This window comes from Mustela putorius, unplaced genomic scaffold (assembly GCF_011764305.1).
Source record: "Mustela putorius furo isolate JIRA1106 unplaced genomic scaffold, ASM1176430v1.1 tig00000580_pilon_pilon_pilon, whole genome shotgun sequence".
Lineage (NCBI taxonomy): Eukaryota > Metazoa > Chordata > Mammalia > Carnivora > Mustelidae > Mustela > Mustela putorius.
This window is the reverse complement of record NW_025421423.1, coordinates 96,777-115,415: the sequence shown is the minus strand read 5'-3', so window position 1 is coordinate 115,415 and position 18,639 is coordinate 96,777. Positions and strand designations below refer to the sequence as shown.

At 42.0% G+C, this 18,639-nt stretch overlaps 1 protein-coding gene across 7 annotated transcripts in view; it reads right to left on the bottom strand.

The window, feature by feature from the left end:
• UNC13B (unc-13 homolog B) overlaps positions 1-18,639 on the bottom strand; it is a gene marked incomplete at its 5' end in the record, with an annotated part of 150,792 nt that overhangs the window by 37,196 nt on the left and 94,957 nt on the right. For all 7 annotated transcript variants that reach the window (XM_045081549.1, XM_045081550.1, XM_045081554.1 and 4 more), the window contains 1 exon segment: positions 1,665-1,711. In XM_045081549.1, the coding sequence (XP_044937484.1) occupies positions 1,665-1,711 (47 nt within the window).

Sequence of the window (18,639 nt, the reverse complement as noted above, 5' to 3'; positions counted from 1 at the left end):
ACAGGTCTGTGAATCATCAGGCTTAACACATTTCACAGCACTCACCATAGCACATACTCTCCCCAGTGTCCATAACCCAGCCACCTTATCCCTACCTGCTCATCCCCAGCAACCCTCAATTTGTTTCATGAGATTAAGAGTCTCTTATGGTTTGTCTCCCTCCTGATCCCATCTTGTTTCCTTGATTCCAATTCTATAAAAGGAATGAACTACAAAATTTCTCTGACATTTTGGAAGCTGTCATTCTGAGCCTCAGTGAAAAGAACTCATGTACTTAACCTTAATGAAAACAAGGAAACAGGGAAGGTGGTAAGGTAGTTGGGTGGTGTATCATAATTGGTCTGAAAAGGGATGTTCAGAAGAATAAATAGGTACTGCCAGCTAGCTATATAAGCAAAGAATGAAGCCATGAATTAGGTCAAGGCCAAGAGCTGCAACACGCAACCTGGTATGTTGATTCCTAATAAACTAACTTCCCAAACACAGGAAATGAACTTTGCTTTCAATTAGACTACCAGACCTAAGGAAGTTCTAAACCTATGACAGCTTCCAAGGACTAAGCTGAAGGAAAGAAAAGACAACAACTGGGAGGCATTTAGAAAATTACTGTACGGCCCCATTTTAAAATAGCTTTAAAAATTAAAAATAAAAATAGCTCAGATATGTTTGTCATGTACGTATTTTCCAACCATTAGAAGGAGAAAGCTAATGTCCTGAAGAAGGGTTGTAGAAAAAGCACCTGGTACCACCAGTTTGTAGTTAATTCTAAAAACTCCAGTATGTACCACTTATGCTTTTTACAACATAAATGGGCTTCAGACAACAGAAAAAAGGATAGTTCATTCAAATAACCAACTCTTGATTTAAAAAGGACAAATCACAAGGAAAAGGAGCATGTGAACACACAGTAGAAAACTTTATGATCTGCTCTTATTTCTTCCATGGTCATGATGAAGAGCAGGCATCCACTGGGAACTCTCATGTCAGAAGGCCTTTACGGAACAAGGAGAAAAGGAAGATCCTGAGAAATAATGGGTAGGAAGAGGTTGGGGAGGGGGGTAAACTCTTTCCTCTCTTAAGAACAGTCAGTTATAGGCAGCAGTTGAGCAGCTTAAAATGACTCTCTGCTGCAGTCACATGGGCCTGAGACTCCCAAACAAGAAGCACAGACAGAACACACTGAGCTCATAAGGGATGCTACTTATGTCTTGACTAGAGTGGAATGGAATAAGTAGGTGACTCACAACAGCTGAAGTCAGGACAGAACCCAGAGAGTAATCTAATCAACCATGCTTATAAACAATGCAATAAAAAAGAACTGTGTCAAAGGTAGATATTTTTCTAGTTTCCTCTTTCTTCTACCTAAAAGGTATATAATTACTAAGATGCAAAGAATCAGAAATTCTAGAGGCAAGGATAGAGAAGCCCCAAAGCTCCTTTCCCTGCTCCAGGGGAACCACTCTATAAAGCTCTCTCTTCTGTCTCTGAGGGATCAGTCTGCAGAGTTCTCTCCTCTCCCCAGAAAACCAACCAATCTGTATAGCAGAGCCTCTTCTTCCCCAGGATCCAACTGAGGAAGCTTTTTCTACTGCTTCCCAGGGGAAAAGCTGGAAGTTGAGTGAAAGCCTGTAAAATCCAAGGAAACCTTGTGGGGAATCACTTACCCTTCTGGGAGCCACTGAGGCAAAGAGGAGTGACCATCATCCGGAATCTTTAAAAAGAAATAGGAAAAAAGTTAGATTCTAGAAAAGATGGTAGACAGTCATCTTTCTTTGGTGAAGCAGTGAGCAGTAAAGTAGGAAACTCAGAGAAGTGTAGGTTACATACAATCTGTGGTGACACAGCCAGACTGATGTCTAAACCAGTGCCCTGATCAGCCAGAACAACAAGCATGTTGTTGAAATGAGCACTATTTTGTCTCTCTTCTCCCCAGTGAATAAGGATATAAAGTCAAGCTCACTGAGATCTCAAGGCTAAGGTTCACTGGGAGTGTGAGAGGTATCAGAACTTCCATCCCCCTCACACAATCCACTGGTATATATAACAGTAAGCCAAGGCCAAAAAAAAAAAAAAAAAAAAAAAAAAGTCCATTTGGGGCTTCCAGGCCTCACCTCACTCACTTAAGCAAAAGGACAACTTCATATAGAATTTTCTTCTAGTTATATTCCAAAGTCCCCTTTGCTGTCACGGAGTGGTGACTTGGTCTTTCTAGATTTCCATTTCATCTTGTGATTTGACTTGGCTTAGGTTCCTTGAAGTCCTAACTCAAAGACATTTGATAAGCTCTCTCTATATATATAACAAGAGAACCCAGGGTAGATCTGATACTTAGATTCTATCTTCTGGTGGACATTATGAGCTCTATAATGAGAAATTGAAAACTGAGGTACCAAACAATTCAAAGAAGAAACAGTTTGAAAATAGTTTTTAAAGCAAACGAACAAACAAACCCAGAGAAAAAAATCCTTTAAGCAGTGTACAGAGCAAAGTTCCAAAGCTTTGGAACTTTCAGAGCTCTCCAGAGAGCCAATGGTAAAGGTTGTTTAGGCTCAAAAAACCTAGTGCTAGCAGGTCTGGGGCTTCCCGCCCCTTCCTTGTTCCCTTCCACCCCCCAAAACTTTCCTGATTCCTGATACCTAAGCTCCAGCTAACTATCCTGGAACAAAAGGGCTCCAAAGCAGGGAAGGCAGAAGTAAGGTGTTTAACTTTGTACAGGGGGTAAAGTTTTGGGAGAGCCACAGATGGGAGAAGTTACAGATAAAATTAGGCAAGACAAAGTAGAAAAGGGAGAGTTAGGACAGCCGTGGCACAGGTGATGTAAAAGTGGGTAAGAATTACCCTGGGTCAGCAGCAGGCTCAAGATGAACCCTTCTCAGATTGTCTGTATTCTAAGAAAGCCTATCTGCCTGTTGCCTGTAGCCCTTCATGAACCTATTTCACCTTATCTGGCTCTTGCCCTGGTTCTGTGGGTGGGATAATACTGGCAAAAGGAGAACCAAGCCCAAAAGGAAACCAGAAGTGGTTGATATACCTCTCCTAAGGTTGCTTCTGAGGGGTAGCTCTATCCCTAAATCCCCAAATAGTCCCAAATCCCTAAATCCCCAAATCCAAAATAGTCCACTGTACTGAGCAGATTTTTATTTCCTGCCTAGAATTAGATGTTTGCCAGAAACCACAGACTTTAAGGAAACCAAGTCACAAAAGGTCTCTGGGAACCAGGTTCAACGAGCTCAGATCATACACATTTCCTATGCTTAGAGGAGGTAAAGGGTCTGCTAAAGTCTGCAGACAAAGCATAGAGCATGCACACAGAGGGACTGAAGGAGGACTGAAAGTAAGAGGAGATCCAAATAAAGTACCTACAGCAGGTATATTCACAGACACAACTTATGCCTGAAGGAAACACACGGTGATCATAGATCCTGCACATAGGGTGATAAAACATGTGCACACACCCATTTGAAGGATTCATTGTTCACCAGGGCTGGAATCATAGGCAACAGCAAACCCTCCCTGTCTTCAAGAACCAGTGCTTACGGGCACAAAGCATTAGTTATGCTGTGCATTCATGTGGCATGAGGGAACCACATCACAGGTCTATAGAACCTTGTGCTCACAGAGAAACCAAGAAACTTTTTCAGAAGCACAAAGCACATTCACACTTAGGACCCCAGGCAAGAGGCACAAAATGCCCACAGCAACTCCTGCTCCCAAATACAAAGTGTATGCATGCTGGGCTCAGCCAGGGCTTACAGCATATGCCAACCTGCAGCAACAAGCAAAAAAATGGACAAACACTGTGCAAAGTAGAAGAGGGGGGCAATCAGTGTTTGGGGTAGTCAAACTGAGTACAAGTATAAGCACACACATGCTACATTGAATGTGCACCATGCTGGCACACACATTCTCACACTGTGCTCCAGGGATGTCTGCACACGAGAATGGAGCATGCTTACAAACTGCTTTCAAAAAAAAACAAGACTATCTGCAGGAGCCAAAGGTCAGGGGCACAGATCATACATGTGTGTGCAGGCGCGCACACATACACACATGTGCACACACATGCACACCGTGCTCAGGAGAGAAGGGTTGAAAATAGACAACAGAAAGGGCCCAAGGGGCCAGAGGCACAACCTGAACGGCTCCTCGCTTTCCTTCTGCAAGGAGAGAAAGAGCAGGAAAAAAGAGCAGAAAGGTTAGTAGATTAAGTCCCATAGCATGGAACCCCAAGAAAATGCCAGCTAAATCTCAAGGGACATGGAGGAAAGTAAAAGGTCCCCTGAACAACTGCCCAGTTGTAATTTCCAGAATCCCTACATACTGTATTGGCTGACCCCTCCTTTTAGTTTAGAACAGTCCCTGTCTGGCTACTCATACTAAAGGACAAAGTCTACCTAGGGATTTCAGTCACCCACTTCCCCTTTCCAAGCTGGCTTGCATGCAATGTCTGGGAAACCAGGGCCACAGGCTTTGTTACCAAGGGCCACTCCGACAGGCTGTCTGAACTGGGTAAGCACAAAATGAGTTACTTCCTCAGAAGCTATATGTACTCTCACCCTGGATCTGCGGTAAGTCCTCAAGCCCCAAAGTCCTGGTAATTGAACCATTTCCCAGTTTACCATACAGGCTTGGCCATGCATTTGCCCAGCAAACCCTGGCCCGTCTTCCCAAAGCCCAAGTTAAGTTAGGACAGGTTAAGGTCTGAATTTAAGGCTAGGACCAAGATGCTTAAAGGCTATAGCTGGAGGCATCACCTGGCCGCTGCCCTAATAGAGTCACCAAGATCTAGATGATAAAACCATGATAGCAACCCTAGGCCTGAATATCTATTAAATCCAGAACAATACTCCAAAGGAAATGGATGCTTCCAGAAGGACCTTAGCAAGCCACAGTAGAGAAAGATAAAGTCCAGAGATTACTCCTTCTACTCATCAGGCTACATTACCTGTTAGGAGACATATGGATAGCTCCATAGGTTTCCTTCTCTAAAGCAAGTTCATTCACCTGGACTGATCAGCTCCCCTTCACTTTCTTTTCCCTCCCTTTTAAAGACCCACTGATATTACATAACAAGTAAAAGGGAGAATCATAGAAACTAATATAAAAGTTTCCAATTTTTCAGTTATTTCTAATGGCCTAACGGGTCACCTGACTTGACAGAAAAGTGAACTCAGGAATAGGAATCCTCCAAAACAGTGCAGCTACAGAAATGTGGGTAAGATGCAAAAAACACTTGCTGGAACGGGGCCATATCTCTTTTACATCTACTTCCACCTCCCCTACTATACTCTGCTCTCTTTGAAAAAGAAAATAAGGCAAGGAACACTTTAACTGACCTGTGATTCAAATTGGAAAGGTTTCTCTCTATCTCCACTATCTTAAAAATACACTCTTATACATCATGTCAAAGTTAAGTTGTGTCTTTCTATTCTTCCCAGAGTTCCCCATAATGCATAAAAATCTGCTGACAAGGCTGTCCGTGTATATATATAATTTTACTTTTGTAGCCCGAGGACTTAGCACATTTCCTAGCATTTGTATATAGCAAAAGAAACCTAAACTTTCAGGACTTAGAAAACAATAGCTTCTAAGAACATGTGTTTTGCCCATCACCAGAGAAAACACAGGTCTCTTAGCTAACAGTCTGTACCATTTTTCAGACCCCAAGGAACTGCTGTACTAGCTCTTCAATTTGTCCCACCCACTGGACAAACATAAGAAAACCTTTTTCTTGTTAAGAGTCAAACTTTTTTGTGCGTCCTAACTTTCTAAAATGCCTTAACATTTTTCCACTCAGATTTAGTTTTCAGTTTAAGTGCAATGTATCTGTAGAACACCCACTCTGACAAGAAAAAAAAAATCGCTGACCCCTAAAAATGATTGCATTCTTGTGGAGAATACATTTTATAAGGAAGTGACATACTTCTTCATTATTAAAACAATCTTAACTTCATTGTACTTAGGAGTCAAAAGACTTGAGGTACTCAAACTTATTTGAGCTTGCATTTCCTTATCCGTAAAAAGCAGATAAGACTGCTACCTCCCAGGGTTATAGTGAGGATTCATTTCTTCAACAAGTACTTATTGAGAACCTACTGCACACTAGGCACTGTTCTCAGTGCTGGTGATGAAGCAAAGGGAATGAAACAAGCTCCCTGATCTTGAGAAGCTTCTACTCTAGAGGAAGAGCTGATGACTGATCTGATAAAGGTGATGATAGTAGCTAACACTATAATGTATCTGTCATTTTGTTTGAATAAGCTCATTTATTTCTCCCAACAATTCTACTGGGTAAATACTATTATTATCTCCATTTTTTTGTTGATTAAACTAAAGATCAGCAGGGAGGTTAAGAAAGTTGCCTGAAGTCACAGCAAGGGGCAAAGCCAAAATTCACAACAGGGCATTTGGTTCCATGACCTAGAGCTATATACATACCGTATCTCTTGTGACAGAGACTCTGCTTCAAAATTCAGGTAAGATGGGGAAGATAAAGCTCCCTATGGTGACATTACAGTACTATTTTTTATTTATTAAAAGATTTTATTTACTTAAATATTTTATTTATTCAAGAGAGAGGAAGAGTGAGCATGAGTAGGAGGAGGGGCAGAGGGAAAGGAAGAAACAGACGCCCATCTGAGCAGGGAGCCTGACACAGGGCTTGATCCCAGGACCATGAGGTTATGACCTGAGCTGAATGCAGATGCTTAACCAAGCCACCCAGGTACCCCACTATTAAAATTTTACAAAGGTTACCAGGGAGGCCTCATCGATAATGTGACATCTAAGCAGAGACCTGAACGAAATGAGTCAAGAAGTTATTTGGATTCTAGGAAAGACATATTCTAGTCAGAACCAGAGCAAGTACAAAGCCTGAGGTAAGATACATTGCACTTAAACTGAAAACTAAATCTGAGTGAAAAAAATGTTAAGGCATTTTAGGAAGTTAGCAAGCACAAAAAGTTTGACTCTTAACAAGAAAAAATGTTTTCTTATGTTTGTCCAGCATCTGGTGTTCATGGAAGATGTCTGGGCCAGAGATATAAACCTGGGAATCCTTATGAAACTCATGATATTGGGGCGCCTGGGTGGCTCAGTGGGTTAAGCCGCTGCCTTCGGCTCAGGTCATGATCCCAGGATCCTGGGATCGAGTCCCGCATCAGGCTCTCTGCTCAGCAGGGAGCCTGCTTCCTCCCCTCTCTCTGCCTGCCTCTCTGCCTACTTGTGATCTCTCTCTGTCAAATAAATAAATAAATAAATAAATCTTTAAAAAAAAAAAAAAACTCATGATATTGAAATAGGTTACTTAGCCCTATAAAAAGAAGAATAAAAAGCCTGAATAAAAAAGAATAAAAAGCCCTATAAAGAGCCCGAATAAAAAGAAAAAATCAGGACTGAATCCTGGGATGCTACAGGTTGGGAAGATGAGGAAAGACCAGCAAAGATGGCTAAGAAGGAGACACCTGGGTGGTTCAGTTAGCTAAGCATCTGCCTTCAACTCAGGTCATGATCTCAGGGTCCTGGGATAGAGTCCCACATCTGACTCCTTGCTCAACTGGGAGCCCACTTCTCCCTCTGCTTGCAGCTCCCCCTGCTTGTGTGCTCTTTTTCTCTCTCACAAATAAATAAAATCTTAAAAAAAAAAAAAAAAGATGGCTAAAAAGGAATGGTCAATAGTACTGGGGTAGAACAAATACAGAGAGGTGGTCTAGAAGACAAGTGAAGAAAGTGTTTCAAAAAGCAGGAACTGAGGCATAAGTATAGACTGCAAGAGTCTTTTTTAACAAATGGTGGTAGAACAGCCATATGCATAGGAATGAAGTTACAGCCCCATCTCACACCATATACAAAAATTAACTCAATAGGGATCATAGACCTAAAAGAGCTAAAACTAAAAAACATTTCAGAAAAAACATAGGAGTAAATTTTTGTGATCTTGGGTTCAACAATGGTTTCTTACCTGTGAAACTAAAAACACAATCCACACAAGAAAAACAGATAACTTGAATTTCATCAAAATCTAAAATTTTGCACTCTATTTCATACCCATTATAATGGCTATTACAAAAAACAAAAAAGGGAGAGAGAAGTAACAACTTCTGGCAAGGATGTAGAAAAATTAGAACATTTGTGCACTGTTGGTAGGAATGCAAAATGGTGCAGCCACTGTAGAAAACAATATGGCAATTCTACTTTAGTAGAATTATAATACCCAAAGGAAATGAAAGCAAGGATTCAAAAGAGATATGTATATATTGATGTTCATACCAGCATTATTCACAATAGCCAAAAGGGGGAAGAAAGCCAAGTATCCACCTACAAATGAGTGGATAAACAAAGTGTGGTATATATACATACAAAGGAATACCATTCAGCCTTAAAAAGGAAATCCTGACACATGCTACAACATGGATGAAACTTGAGAACCATTACAAATATTACGCCAACTAAAACAGGCCAGTCACAAAACAACAAATATTGTGTGATTCCACTTATATGAGGTACGTAGAGCAATCACACTGACAAGAGACAGAAAGTAGAATGTGGTTGCCAGAGGCTGGGGAGAGGGCGAGTGGGGTTAGTTTAATAGGTAGAGAGTTTCAGTTGTGGAACATGAAGAAGTTCTGGATATTAGATAATGGTGATGGCTGCACAACAATGTGAACAGACTTAAAATGGTTAAAATGATAAATTTTATATTATGTATGATTTATGGCAATAAAAAATTTTTAATAAAACATGTATGCTTCAAAAAAAAAAAAACCACCATCAAGAAAGTGAAATGACAACACAAAGATTGGAGGGGAATATTTACAAATCATATATGTGATAAGAGGCACATGTCCAGAATATATAAAGAACTTTTATAACTCAACAACAAAAAGACAACTCAATTTGAGTAGCCATTTCTCCAAAGAAAATACAAAAATGGCCAATACATACATGAAAAGATGCTTAGCATCATTAGCCACTAGGGAAATGCAAATCAAATCACAATAAGATACCACTCACACCCACTGGGATGGGTATAATAAAAAATACAGACACTAATAAGTGTTAGCAAGAATGTGGAGAAATAAGGACTTTCATGCCTTACTGGCTGGAATGTAAAATGGTGCAACCACATTGGGAAACAGTCTGGAAATCCCTCAAATATGTTAAACTTAGAGTTAAACATATTACCCAGCAATTCCACCTTCTAATACATACCCAAGAGAACTGTAACCATACATCTGCACAAAAACTTTTACACAAATGTTAACAGCAACATTCATAATAGCCAGAAAGTAGTAAACAACAACAAACCCATGCCCATCAAATAATGAATAGATAAACAAAATATGGCATATCCATATGATGGAATATTATCCCACAACAAAAGGAAATGAAGTATTGATACATGTTATAACATGGCTGACTCTTAAAGACATGCTAAGTGGAAGAAGCCAGTCATAAAAGGCCACATATCATATGAATCCATTTATATGTAACATCCAGAACAGGCAAATCCAAAGCAACAGAAAGTAGATTAGTGGTTGCTAGAGGCTTGAAGCAAAGGGGATTACCTAATAGTTAAGGGGTCTCTTTTTGGGGTGATAGAAATGTTCTGGAGTTTGATGGTTGCATAATTCTATGAATCTACTAAAAAACACTCAATTGTATACTTTTTAAGGGATTTTAAAGGTGAACTTTGTTGTTAGTAAATTATAACTCAATAAAGCTGTTATAATAAAAGAAGAATGTAATCAATTATGTCAAGTTGTTGATTAAGAGGAGGACTAAAAATGGAACAGGAGTTTGACAACATGGTGGTCATCCAATGGCCTTGGCAAAAGCAATTTTGCTAGAGTCGTAGAAATCAAAGAATTTAATTTTCATACAATGCATGTAACAGTACTTAAAACAATGCTATGCACCCCCCGAAACAGAAGAAAAAGGATAAAAAATAAGAACTCAAATCAGTGGTAAGCTACTTAGTAAGCTTAGGCCCTGAGGCCTCAAGCAGAGCAGTGAAGAAAGCTGATTTCTTAAATGTTTCATTGTAGTAGTAGCCACTGTTACTAATACTGAAATATACTGATAAAAGCTTAGGGTGGCGCTGTTGTGGGTGAAAGGCTAACCCTATGTGCTTACCTTGCTCTATTCTTCCTACCCTATGGAATGCTGTTGGGAGTCAGGCCTAGACCCAGCACCCTTCTACCACTCCTTCTGCAGCCCACAGACCAGACTTGATCTTGGCTAGGGCCCAGAATTCTGGTTTGCTTTCTTACTGGTGCTTCAGAAAACCTACTTTGTCTCATTTATCACTGCTGCTGCCACCACCTGCTTACCACAGGTACAAGTTCCTGCATTGCCCACCAGGATATCAGCTTAGAAAGGGAATTTTACAAGTTGAAGAGCCAGACCAAGTGTGCTGAGTACTCATCCTAACAACAACTGTCACCAATGCTTAAGAAGCTGGTAAGGAAGTACTGCTTTGATATTTGTTGTTTCCATTGTTGCTGTGATGTAGTAACTTCTAAATGCCCAGGGAGGGGACGCCTGGGTGGCTCAGTTGGTTGGACGACTGCCTTCGGCTCAGGTCATGATCCTGGAGTCCCGGGATCGAGTCCCGCATCGGACTCCCAGCTCCATGGGGAGTCTGCTTCTCTCTCTGACCTTCTCCTCGTTCATGCTCTCTCTCACTGTCTCTCTCTCAAGTAAATAAATAAAATCTTTAAAAAAAAAAAAAAAAAAAAAAAAAAAAAAAAAAAGCCCAGGGAGAAGGAAAAAGGGATGCAAAATTAAGAGGAGAAACAAATCTCTTACAGCTAAGGAATTATAGAAAGCTTCCTGGAAGAGGTGATATTTTGGTTGTATATTGAAGAACTGAGTAAATTCTGCTAGGCTGATTTGATGAACACAGCACCTTAGGCTAAAAGAAAGCATGTATATGTGGGACGCCTGGGTGGCTCAGTTAGTTAAGCAGCTGCCTTCAGCTCAGGTCATGATCCCAGCATCCTGGGATCGAGTCCCACCTATCAGGCTCCTTGCTTGGCAGGGAGCCTGCTTCTCCCTCTGCCTCTACCTGCCACTCTGTCTGCTTGTGCTCACTCCTGCTCCTCTTTCTCTGACAAATAAATAAATAAAATCTTAAAAAAAAAAAAAAAAAAGCAAGTATATGTGAATATGCTGAGAAAAGACAGTACAAGGTGAATTTGTGACAGCAAAGTTTCCTTTTGGAAGGAGTATAGTGGGACAACTGGAGGTAAGCCTGCATTGGAAACTAGGGACCAAATGTACTGGTTCTGAATGTCAAGTGAAGGAATTAAGACTTTTCTCATAAGCTATAAGTAGCAGCTTAACTCTAGGGATACTTGAACATGATGTGATTTTAATTTTTAAATTTTTATAACTTGGTATCACATTTATTTTTCAAATTCTAAAAAGTATTTTAAAAGGTTTACAATGAAAAATAAAATCTACTTTCACCTTAGTTTTTCACCCAATACCTTTGCCCATGGGCGATCAGGTATCAATCAGTCTCTTACATATCTTTTTTTTTTTTTTTTTTTTACTTACTTGACAGAGAGAGATCACAAGTACGCAGGGAGGCAGGCAGAGAGAGAGGGGGAAACAGGCTCCCCGCCAAGCAGAGAGCCCAATGTGGGGCTCGATCTCAGGACCCTGAGATCATGACCTAAGCTGAAGGCAGAGGCCTAACCTACTGAGCCACCTCTCGTACGTATCTTTGTTAGATATTCTATACAAATAGACATAGATACTATGGGTTTGTGTATTCTTTCCCTCTCTTTTTTATACAAATGTAGACATTTTATAATACTGTTCTGTATCTTGCTTTTTCATATGGCAATATATCTTAGATACCTCTCCATTTCAGTAAAGAGCTACCTCATTCTTTTTATAGCTGTATGGAACTTGTGGTACTGTATTATATTGTTAGGATGTGCCAGTAGGTTATTTAACCAGTCCTTTTTTTTTTTTTTAAGATTTATTTATTTGAGAGAGAGAGAGAGAGTGCCTGCCTGAGTGGGGGACGGGCAAGAGGGAGAGAGTCAGAGACACAGGGCTCCAACCCATGACCCATTAGATCATAATCTGAGCCAAAACCAAGAACTCAATCGACAGAGCACGTAGGCCCCCCCCAAACTGTCTTTCTTAACATTTAGGTTGTTTTCACTCTTTGCTACTAAAAACAATGCTTCAAAAATAGAACATATGTCCTTTACACATGTGAAAATAAACCTGCAGGATATATTCCTGGCAGTGATTTTAGGGCTCAAAGGGTATATAGAATTCTGATATATTTTGCCAATTGTCTTCCTTAGAGGTTATACCAATTTACACTCCCATCCCACCAGCAATGCAGGAGTGCCTGTTCCTCACACCTTTGTCAACACAATATGCTTCATAATTTTAATTCTCCCTTAGAAACATTAATCAGGTTATATGCATAGGAGGACAACCCCACTTACATTTAAAACTGGATGAATATAGCATATGCTCTTTGGATAAATTTAATTTTGATTGGGAGAAGTAAATTTAAAACTACATATCTCCATGCTGCCTAGAAAAAAGTACTCTCATTCCTTGAGTCAAAACCATTCCATTCTCCTGTTTAGGTGAGGAGCATTTAGCCAGAAATGGAAGGAGTATGACCTATGGAAGGCAGAGTCCAGTTCCTGGGTAAGGCAAGGACTGAACAGCTTCAAGTTGAAAATAAGGTTCTGTGTTAAGTCCAGTACTGGGAAGAAGAAACATTAGGATAAGGGAAATTCCCACAATGGCCCACCAGCTGCTAGGGAGAGGACAATCTTATCTCAGCAAGAAACCCATTTAGAATAATTTCAAAATGCAGTGTAGGATTTCATCAGCCCCTCCAGTGCCTGTGAGCAATATGCCCATTCCTGCCTCCTACATCATACCTACTTTACAGTGGCATATCCTAAAGGACCTGCAGCTGTAAACTACTGTCTACGTGTTCCTCCCTTTTTGGAAAGGTAGTTTCTAAAGCTACCTTCAACTCCCCAATACACTGGAAGCTTCCTACAGGCAGGAACTCCTTTCCTATTGCTTTAGAACCCTCTTACACTCCATTTCCCACAAGGATTAGCTTAAAATCTGTATTCGAGTAATTTAGACTAATTTAAACTGTGGTCCTCCCCCATCACCTTGTGAAACTCACCACCAAGGTGGGTCTCAGACTAGCTTGATAGAGGCCATACCCAGCCAGCTGTGACCCCATTAAATATAGATTTAGAATACCTGAGTGTATGTCTTCTACTGAGATATTCTTTGCCTTCTGTACTAGCTCATGCAAAAGTTTTTTCTGCCTCAGTCTTTTCTCTCTCAGAACATTTTTGAAATTATTGATGCACTTGTTGAGGTAGATGGTCTCTGCACACACTTGCTCTAGGCTTAGTATGCCCTGCTTGGGAGATTCAGGCCTGGAACACGTTTCACCTCCCAGACATGGAGCCAGAGCAAAACCTGGTAATGAATATGCAACAGGCGAGGCGTTAGAAGCAAGAGAGAAGTTGCTGGGATCCTGAAAGGTTTGGTCTCTCTGTGTAGAGGTGCCCACTCCACCAGAGACCACACTGAGCAAGCTCTCACTCTCCTGACTCCCAGGGCTCTCCACCGAGAAATCTTGGGCTCCCTCTGAACCCACTGTCCCAAGAAGTCTATCACTGTTCTCCGACTGAGAACCGCTCTCATTGCTTTCCAGGTCCTCAGGACTGATTGACCCACTATTTTCCAGTTTCTGAAACACGCCCTGCAGAGCTGAACGAAAGTGGTGAATTGCTCGGCCCAGTTTGCTTTTGTAAAACTTAATTTCAACATCTTCATCCTCCTGCAAACCAACCAAGCCACAAGATGACTTTTCAAAGACATCTTTAAGGACCCGAGTAGCATGTTCCTCCTCTTCATTCAAGTCAATATGAACCATGTCACTGAAAGTCTCAGGCCCTATGATGATTTCCTCCATCATGTGGTCATGGCTCAGAGTTGCAAATCTTTTGGACTTGTCTGTTAAAAGGTCCTCTAGCTGCTTGGAGCTCAGAATATCAAGCCCAGCTTCACAGGCCAGGAGCTTGTCCTCTGTCTTCAGCAACCCAGACAGCGACAGGCAGCTACCAGTCTCACTGCTGCAGTTGTTTTCTCTTTTTGCTACACTACACGTTTCAAATCCTTGGCTGGACTGTTTGAAAACCTGGGATTTCCCAGAACCCTCCTCTTCTGAGATTAACACTGGGGAAGGTTCCTCAGAAGCTTCTCTCCCTGTCAGCTCACCACAACTGCCACTGGTAACTTGAGAGGCTCCTGATGTTCCTTTAACTTCATCTCCTGGCTTAGATACATCACTTGGCTTTGTGAAATTATTCCTGGGTGGAAAGCAAAGGCCTTGCTGCTCAGGGGTTTGAGGTTCTCTGTGTTGATTTTGAGCCCTCATTTGACATGCTCCTGTTATGGGTCCTGGGTCCCCTGTTTCTATCTGAAGAAGTGGTTCATGCTTGTTTAAAGAATTTGCATTATGATCCTGAAGTTGTTGAAAAAATGAAAGAGACTCCTTTTGAGGATTCTTATAGCACTGTGGCCAGCTTGGTTCTTCTTTGGTGGCAATTCGGACCCCCACACTCTGCAAAAGGATGGATTTCTGCAAGATGAAGTCTCTATGCTCTAGATGGGCAAGTTTCACAACAGCAGGCCTGGGAGCTGGGGCTTTGCCTGCCCTGTAAGCCTCTTTGATGTACCTGTTGCACTGCATGCCGTTAACACAGAGGTGCATGGCCAGAAAGCTGTGTACCAGCTCCATGGTATTTTCCCCGTCTTGCTCAGGAAGTCCATACAGATAAAGAATGGCTTCTTCACCAGGGCTGTCCAAATGGGGTTCCTGGGCCGTTTCCCCCCCACACACCTTGGCCAGGTTGTTGCTGCCTACCTGCAAGCCTTCTATTCCACTCAGAACCGAGTCTACACAGCTAGACACTTCATCCACTGAACCCCGGACTTGGCTCAAGTGCTGCTGCAGCTCAGCAATTTCAGTTTGGAGACGGCTGATGCCTTGTAGCTCTCTGATTATATAGTCTACTACATCCCCCAAAGGCTCTCTCTGTTCACAGCTGCAGCCTTGGTGAAGGCCTCTGGACAAAAGGGACTTGGCCTGATTCCTTTCTGAGGGCTCTTGACAGCTTGTGCTTATGCTGACAGACAAGAGGTCCTGAGAGCCAGATCCTAAAGCACATGGAGTGGAGCCCAGAGGAAACTGGCTGCCGGTCTGCTGCTCAAAGCTGCAATGCTGAGCCAGGCCCCCATCTCTATCCCCGCCAATGGTTGAAGCTGCTGAGCCACAGTGAGGGAGCAGGGAGCTATCCTCTGGTAAGGATTCAATAGGGCCTGAGGACTTGCTCTTGATGCCACACATAGTCTCTGACTTAGCCTTATCTGGAGAAAGCCTGGAAGAGGGTCCCAAGGTGACCATGATTTCTTCCTCTGACTCTTGCAACAATCGTTTCATTTTCTCCCTCAGGGTATGAGGGATTCTCTGCTTCTTCCTCTTTCTGGTCAGGGTGCTTAACAGAGATTGTCTTGGAAGACAATATACTGCCCTGCTCTTTTCAGTCTATTTCTAGCAATTATGGCTGGCTGATGCCTTGGGCTTAGCCCACAGTACTGTCTGGAATGATCCCATGTGTAGTCTCCAAACCCGGTACATGCCCTGGATTCTGGCTTGACTCTTATCCTGCAGCTAGTGAAAAAGGAAAATAGTGCACTCAGGTCAGAAAGCAGCAGGATACTTTTAATCTGAATCAAGTTGTCAAGCAGGAATAAGAACGTTACCTTCTAAGACTGTAGAAGCCAACCCTGACCTGTCTCCCACTGCTCGCCTTCAAGGCTGTAGGCACTCACTTCTCTTTTCTTGGCTTCCCATCAGAGTATTGATGTATCAACTCCTTGTGTTCTGGGCAAGTACTCAAAGCCATTAAAATTAAGACAAACTCCTGGGAAGTAGGTGGGTAAGGTCAATGAGTGACTGAATCTTTACAAAATACAACACCAGGGTCTGATTCAGGAATGAACAAATAGATGCTTAACTACCAAAGCTCAAATTACATACACAGTGAAAGACAGAGACAAGACATGGAATGTTTGTTTTCCCAGTTGGATGTTTTGCTGAAAACTTAGCAATTCCAAGGTTGGTTCCTGCCTGTGTTTATAGAGACAGCTATCTTTTATTTGGAAAAAAAGACCATGGCAATTATTTCAAACTTGGAGGGCAAAAAAAAATGTTTTCTAAAAATTCTGGAACAAGGTGGCATGGCATAGGCAAAAATCATTTTCTAGACTCAGGTGCATTAAGCATGTTTGGATCTAGTGGGGCATATGGCCAAAGACACACACATGGTGGGTCAGCTAGGGATGAAGGAAGCTCAGGGACAGTCTGGAATCCTGAACTCCATTTAATAGTCCCCAAGTGCTTGGTGCAACCTAATCAACACACAGGTTTGGCTTTTCTCCTCTACCATGCATTCGATCTAAGACCTCCTTCAGAGCACCAGGGTACTCCTAGAGTACTGTGGTGTAACAGAGGATTGCTCTAGCCCTCCAAATGGCCTGGAAAGAACAATGCATGGGACACGTGGGGAACTGGTTATATCACAGAGGGCTTGAGGATACTTTGCTATCCTTCAAAAAGGTGAAGCTAGCCTGCCACCAGTCTTGCCCCATACCCTAAACTGCAAGTGACGACTACAAATGTAAAGATGACTATTACCTTACATGGGGCTGGTATTCTTTTCCTTTTTACTGGGATCATGTAGAGTGTAGGGAAGGAGCAAAGTAGAAAGTACAAAGGGAAAAGCTAGGAGTCCAGGACTGCATGGGACTGCTAATACTTTCTGGTTCTACTCGGTTACCCTGGGAGAGGTAAAATTGGTTTCCCCCTAAAAGGGGAAAACTGCCTGTGAAGAGCACAAGCTGAAAGCTCCCACAGCAATTCATTTTCAGGAAGGGCTACTATCTACAGTTTCTGTGCTTAAAAGTTAAAAACACTGTACTTTCCCTTCATAGGAAGAATCAGAAGCAAGAGTTATAAGATTTGGGATAAAGATTAAGCTAACCCCTTTCACTGGAATTAACCAGGTCAAGAGACTAGAAACCAAGAAACGAGATTAATTCTCCTTTCATGTCTTCCCTTCTACTCTGTGGTTCTTCTAAAAACTCTACTTCATTTAGAACTCCTCACCTAAAAATGCTACCCCATTCTGTGAGGTACTGCCAAGGCCCAATCACTGCTTTTTTAGCATTGTTGCTTTACTCCTATGTCTCAAGGGGCCAGGATCAGCCACACCCCTAACTGGCCAACTCAGTATAATCTGTGTCAGAGAGGGAGATAGAGGGAAGACACTCCATGTGCACAATCAGAACTGCTGGGTCTTGGGCTTAGTGCCTAACTGCCTAGACAGCAAAGCTCCCAGTTCTAGGACTGACTGGTCAAATTATTCCTTCTCTCCTTCCACAAGTGCACAACTGTATTTCCAAAGCCACCCTTCTCTTTCCCTCAACCCCAGCCCCAACTGTGCAAGTTCTAGGTTCACCTGATTTTTGTCTTGGCACCTAATATTAGCTTTGAACAAGGTCACTGGTCTGATAAGGGCTGGAACTGGTAATCAGCCTTTCCAGTTTGTCTCAAAGAGAAAGACTGTTTACTAAACCAAGATGGAAGGTCCGCATACGACCATGTGAAGTCATGAGCAAGTGCTACTAAATTGAGGATCAAAAGACTTAAATTCGGGTCTTGCTTAATCAGTGACCTTGGATTAAACCCTTGACTTCTCTGTTCTTTAGTATCCTCATCTATAACGTGGGGAAGACAGTCACAGAAATGTTGCCAACCATGCGACCACCTATAAAAGGGTAAGAATTGAGTCAACCATGATTTCTATCTAACCCCCAAACCCCTATCTTTCACAGTGTCTTTTAACAATCTGCAGCACTGCTTGGAACCATACCACTGGAATGTGTCATCCTTTCTTAATCCTGTTTTCTTCTAAAAGTTGTTTCTTAAGATTAAAAAAAGAGGGCAAAACAGTTGGTTCCCAACAATTCATTCAGGTGACAAGAGGCTTGCCATGCTCCCTCAGGCAGTCTGAAAGCATGAGAAAGGGGCAAACAGCTAGAGAAGGCAAACTTTTCCTTTCTGATGCTGATGAGGCCCAGAACTCATTGACAGGTCTTCCAAGAGACTAACCCCACTTTGGTCCAGAGAAGGCAGCTTTTCCAGAGCAAAAGTGAATCTGATTCTCCTGCTGCTTCAGTGCAAGTCAGGTTAACTGCAGGCCTATTTCTGCTTTTCAGATCAATACTCCAGATAGGCTTGGCTTAACTTCTGGACAGACTTGCCAAGTGTCTCCTCTGAGAGTACAGTGCCTTCAACACTGGCTGGCTAGCCATACAGGGAGCAAATGGCACAGCCACTGTGTTCAGAGTCCTTTCCTAAAGCCTCCTGAAGGACTAAAGGTAAAGCTGCCTGGTTTCCTATGTTACTAACAAATAGGAAATTTCCAACTATAGCAACTTCTCCCAGCCTCAAAGAAAGAGCTTGCTTCCATATCAAACAAACAAACAAACAAACAA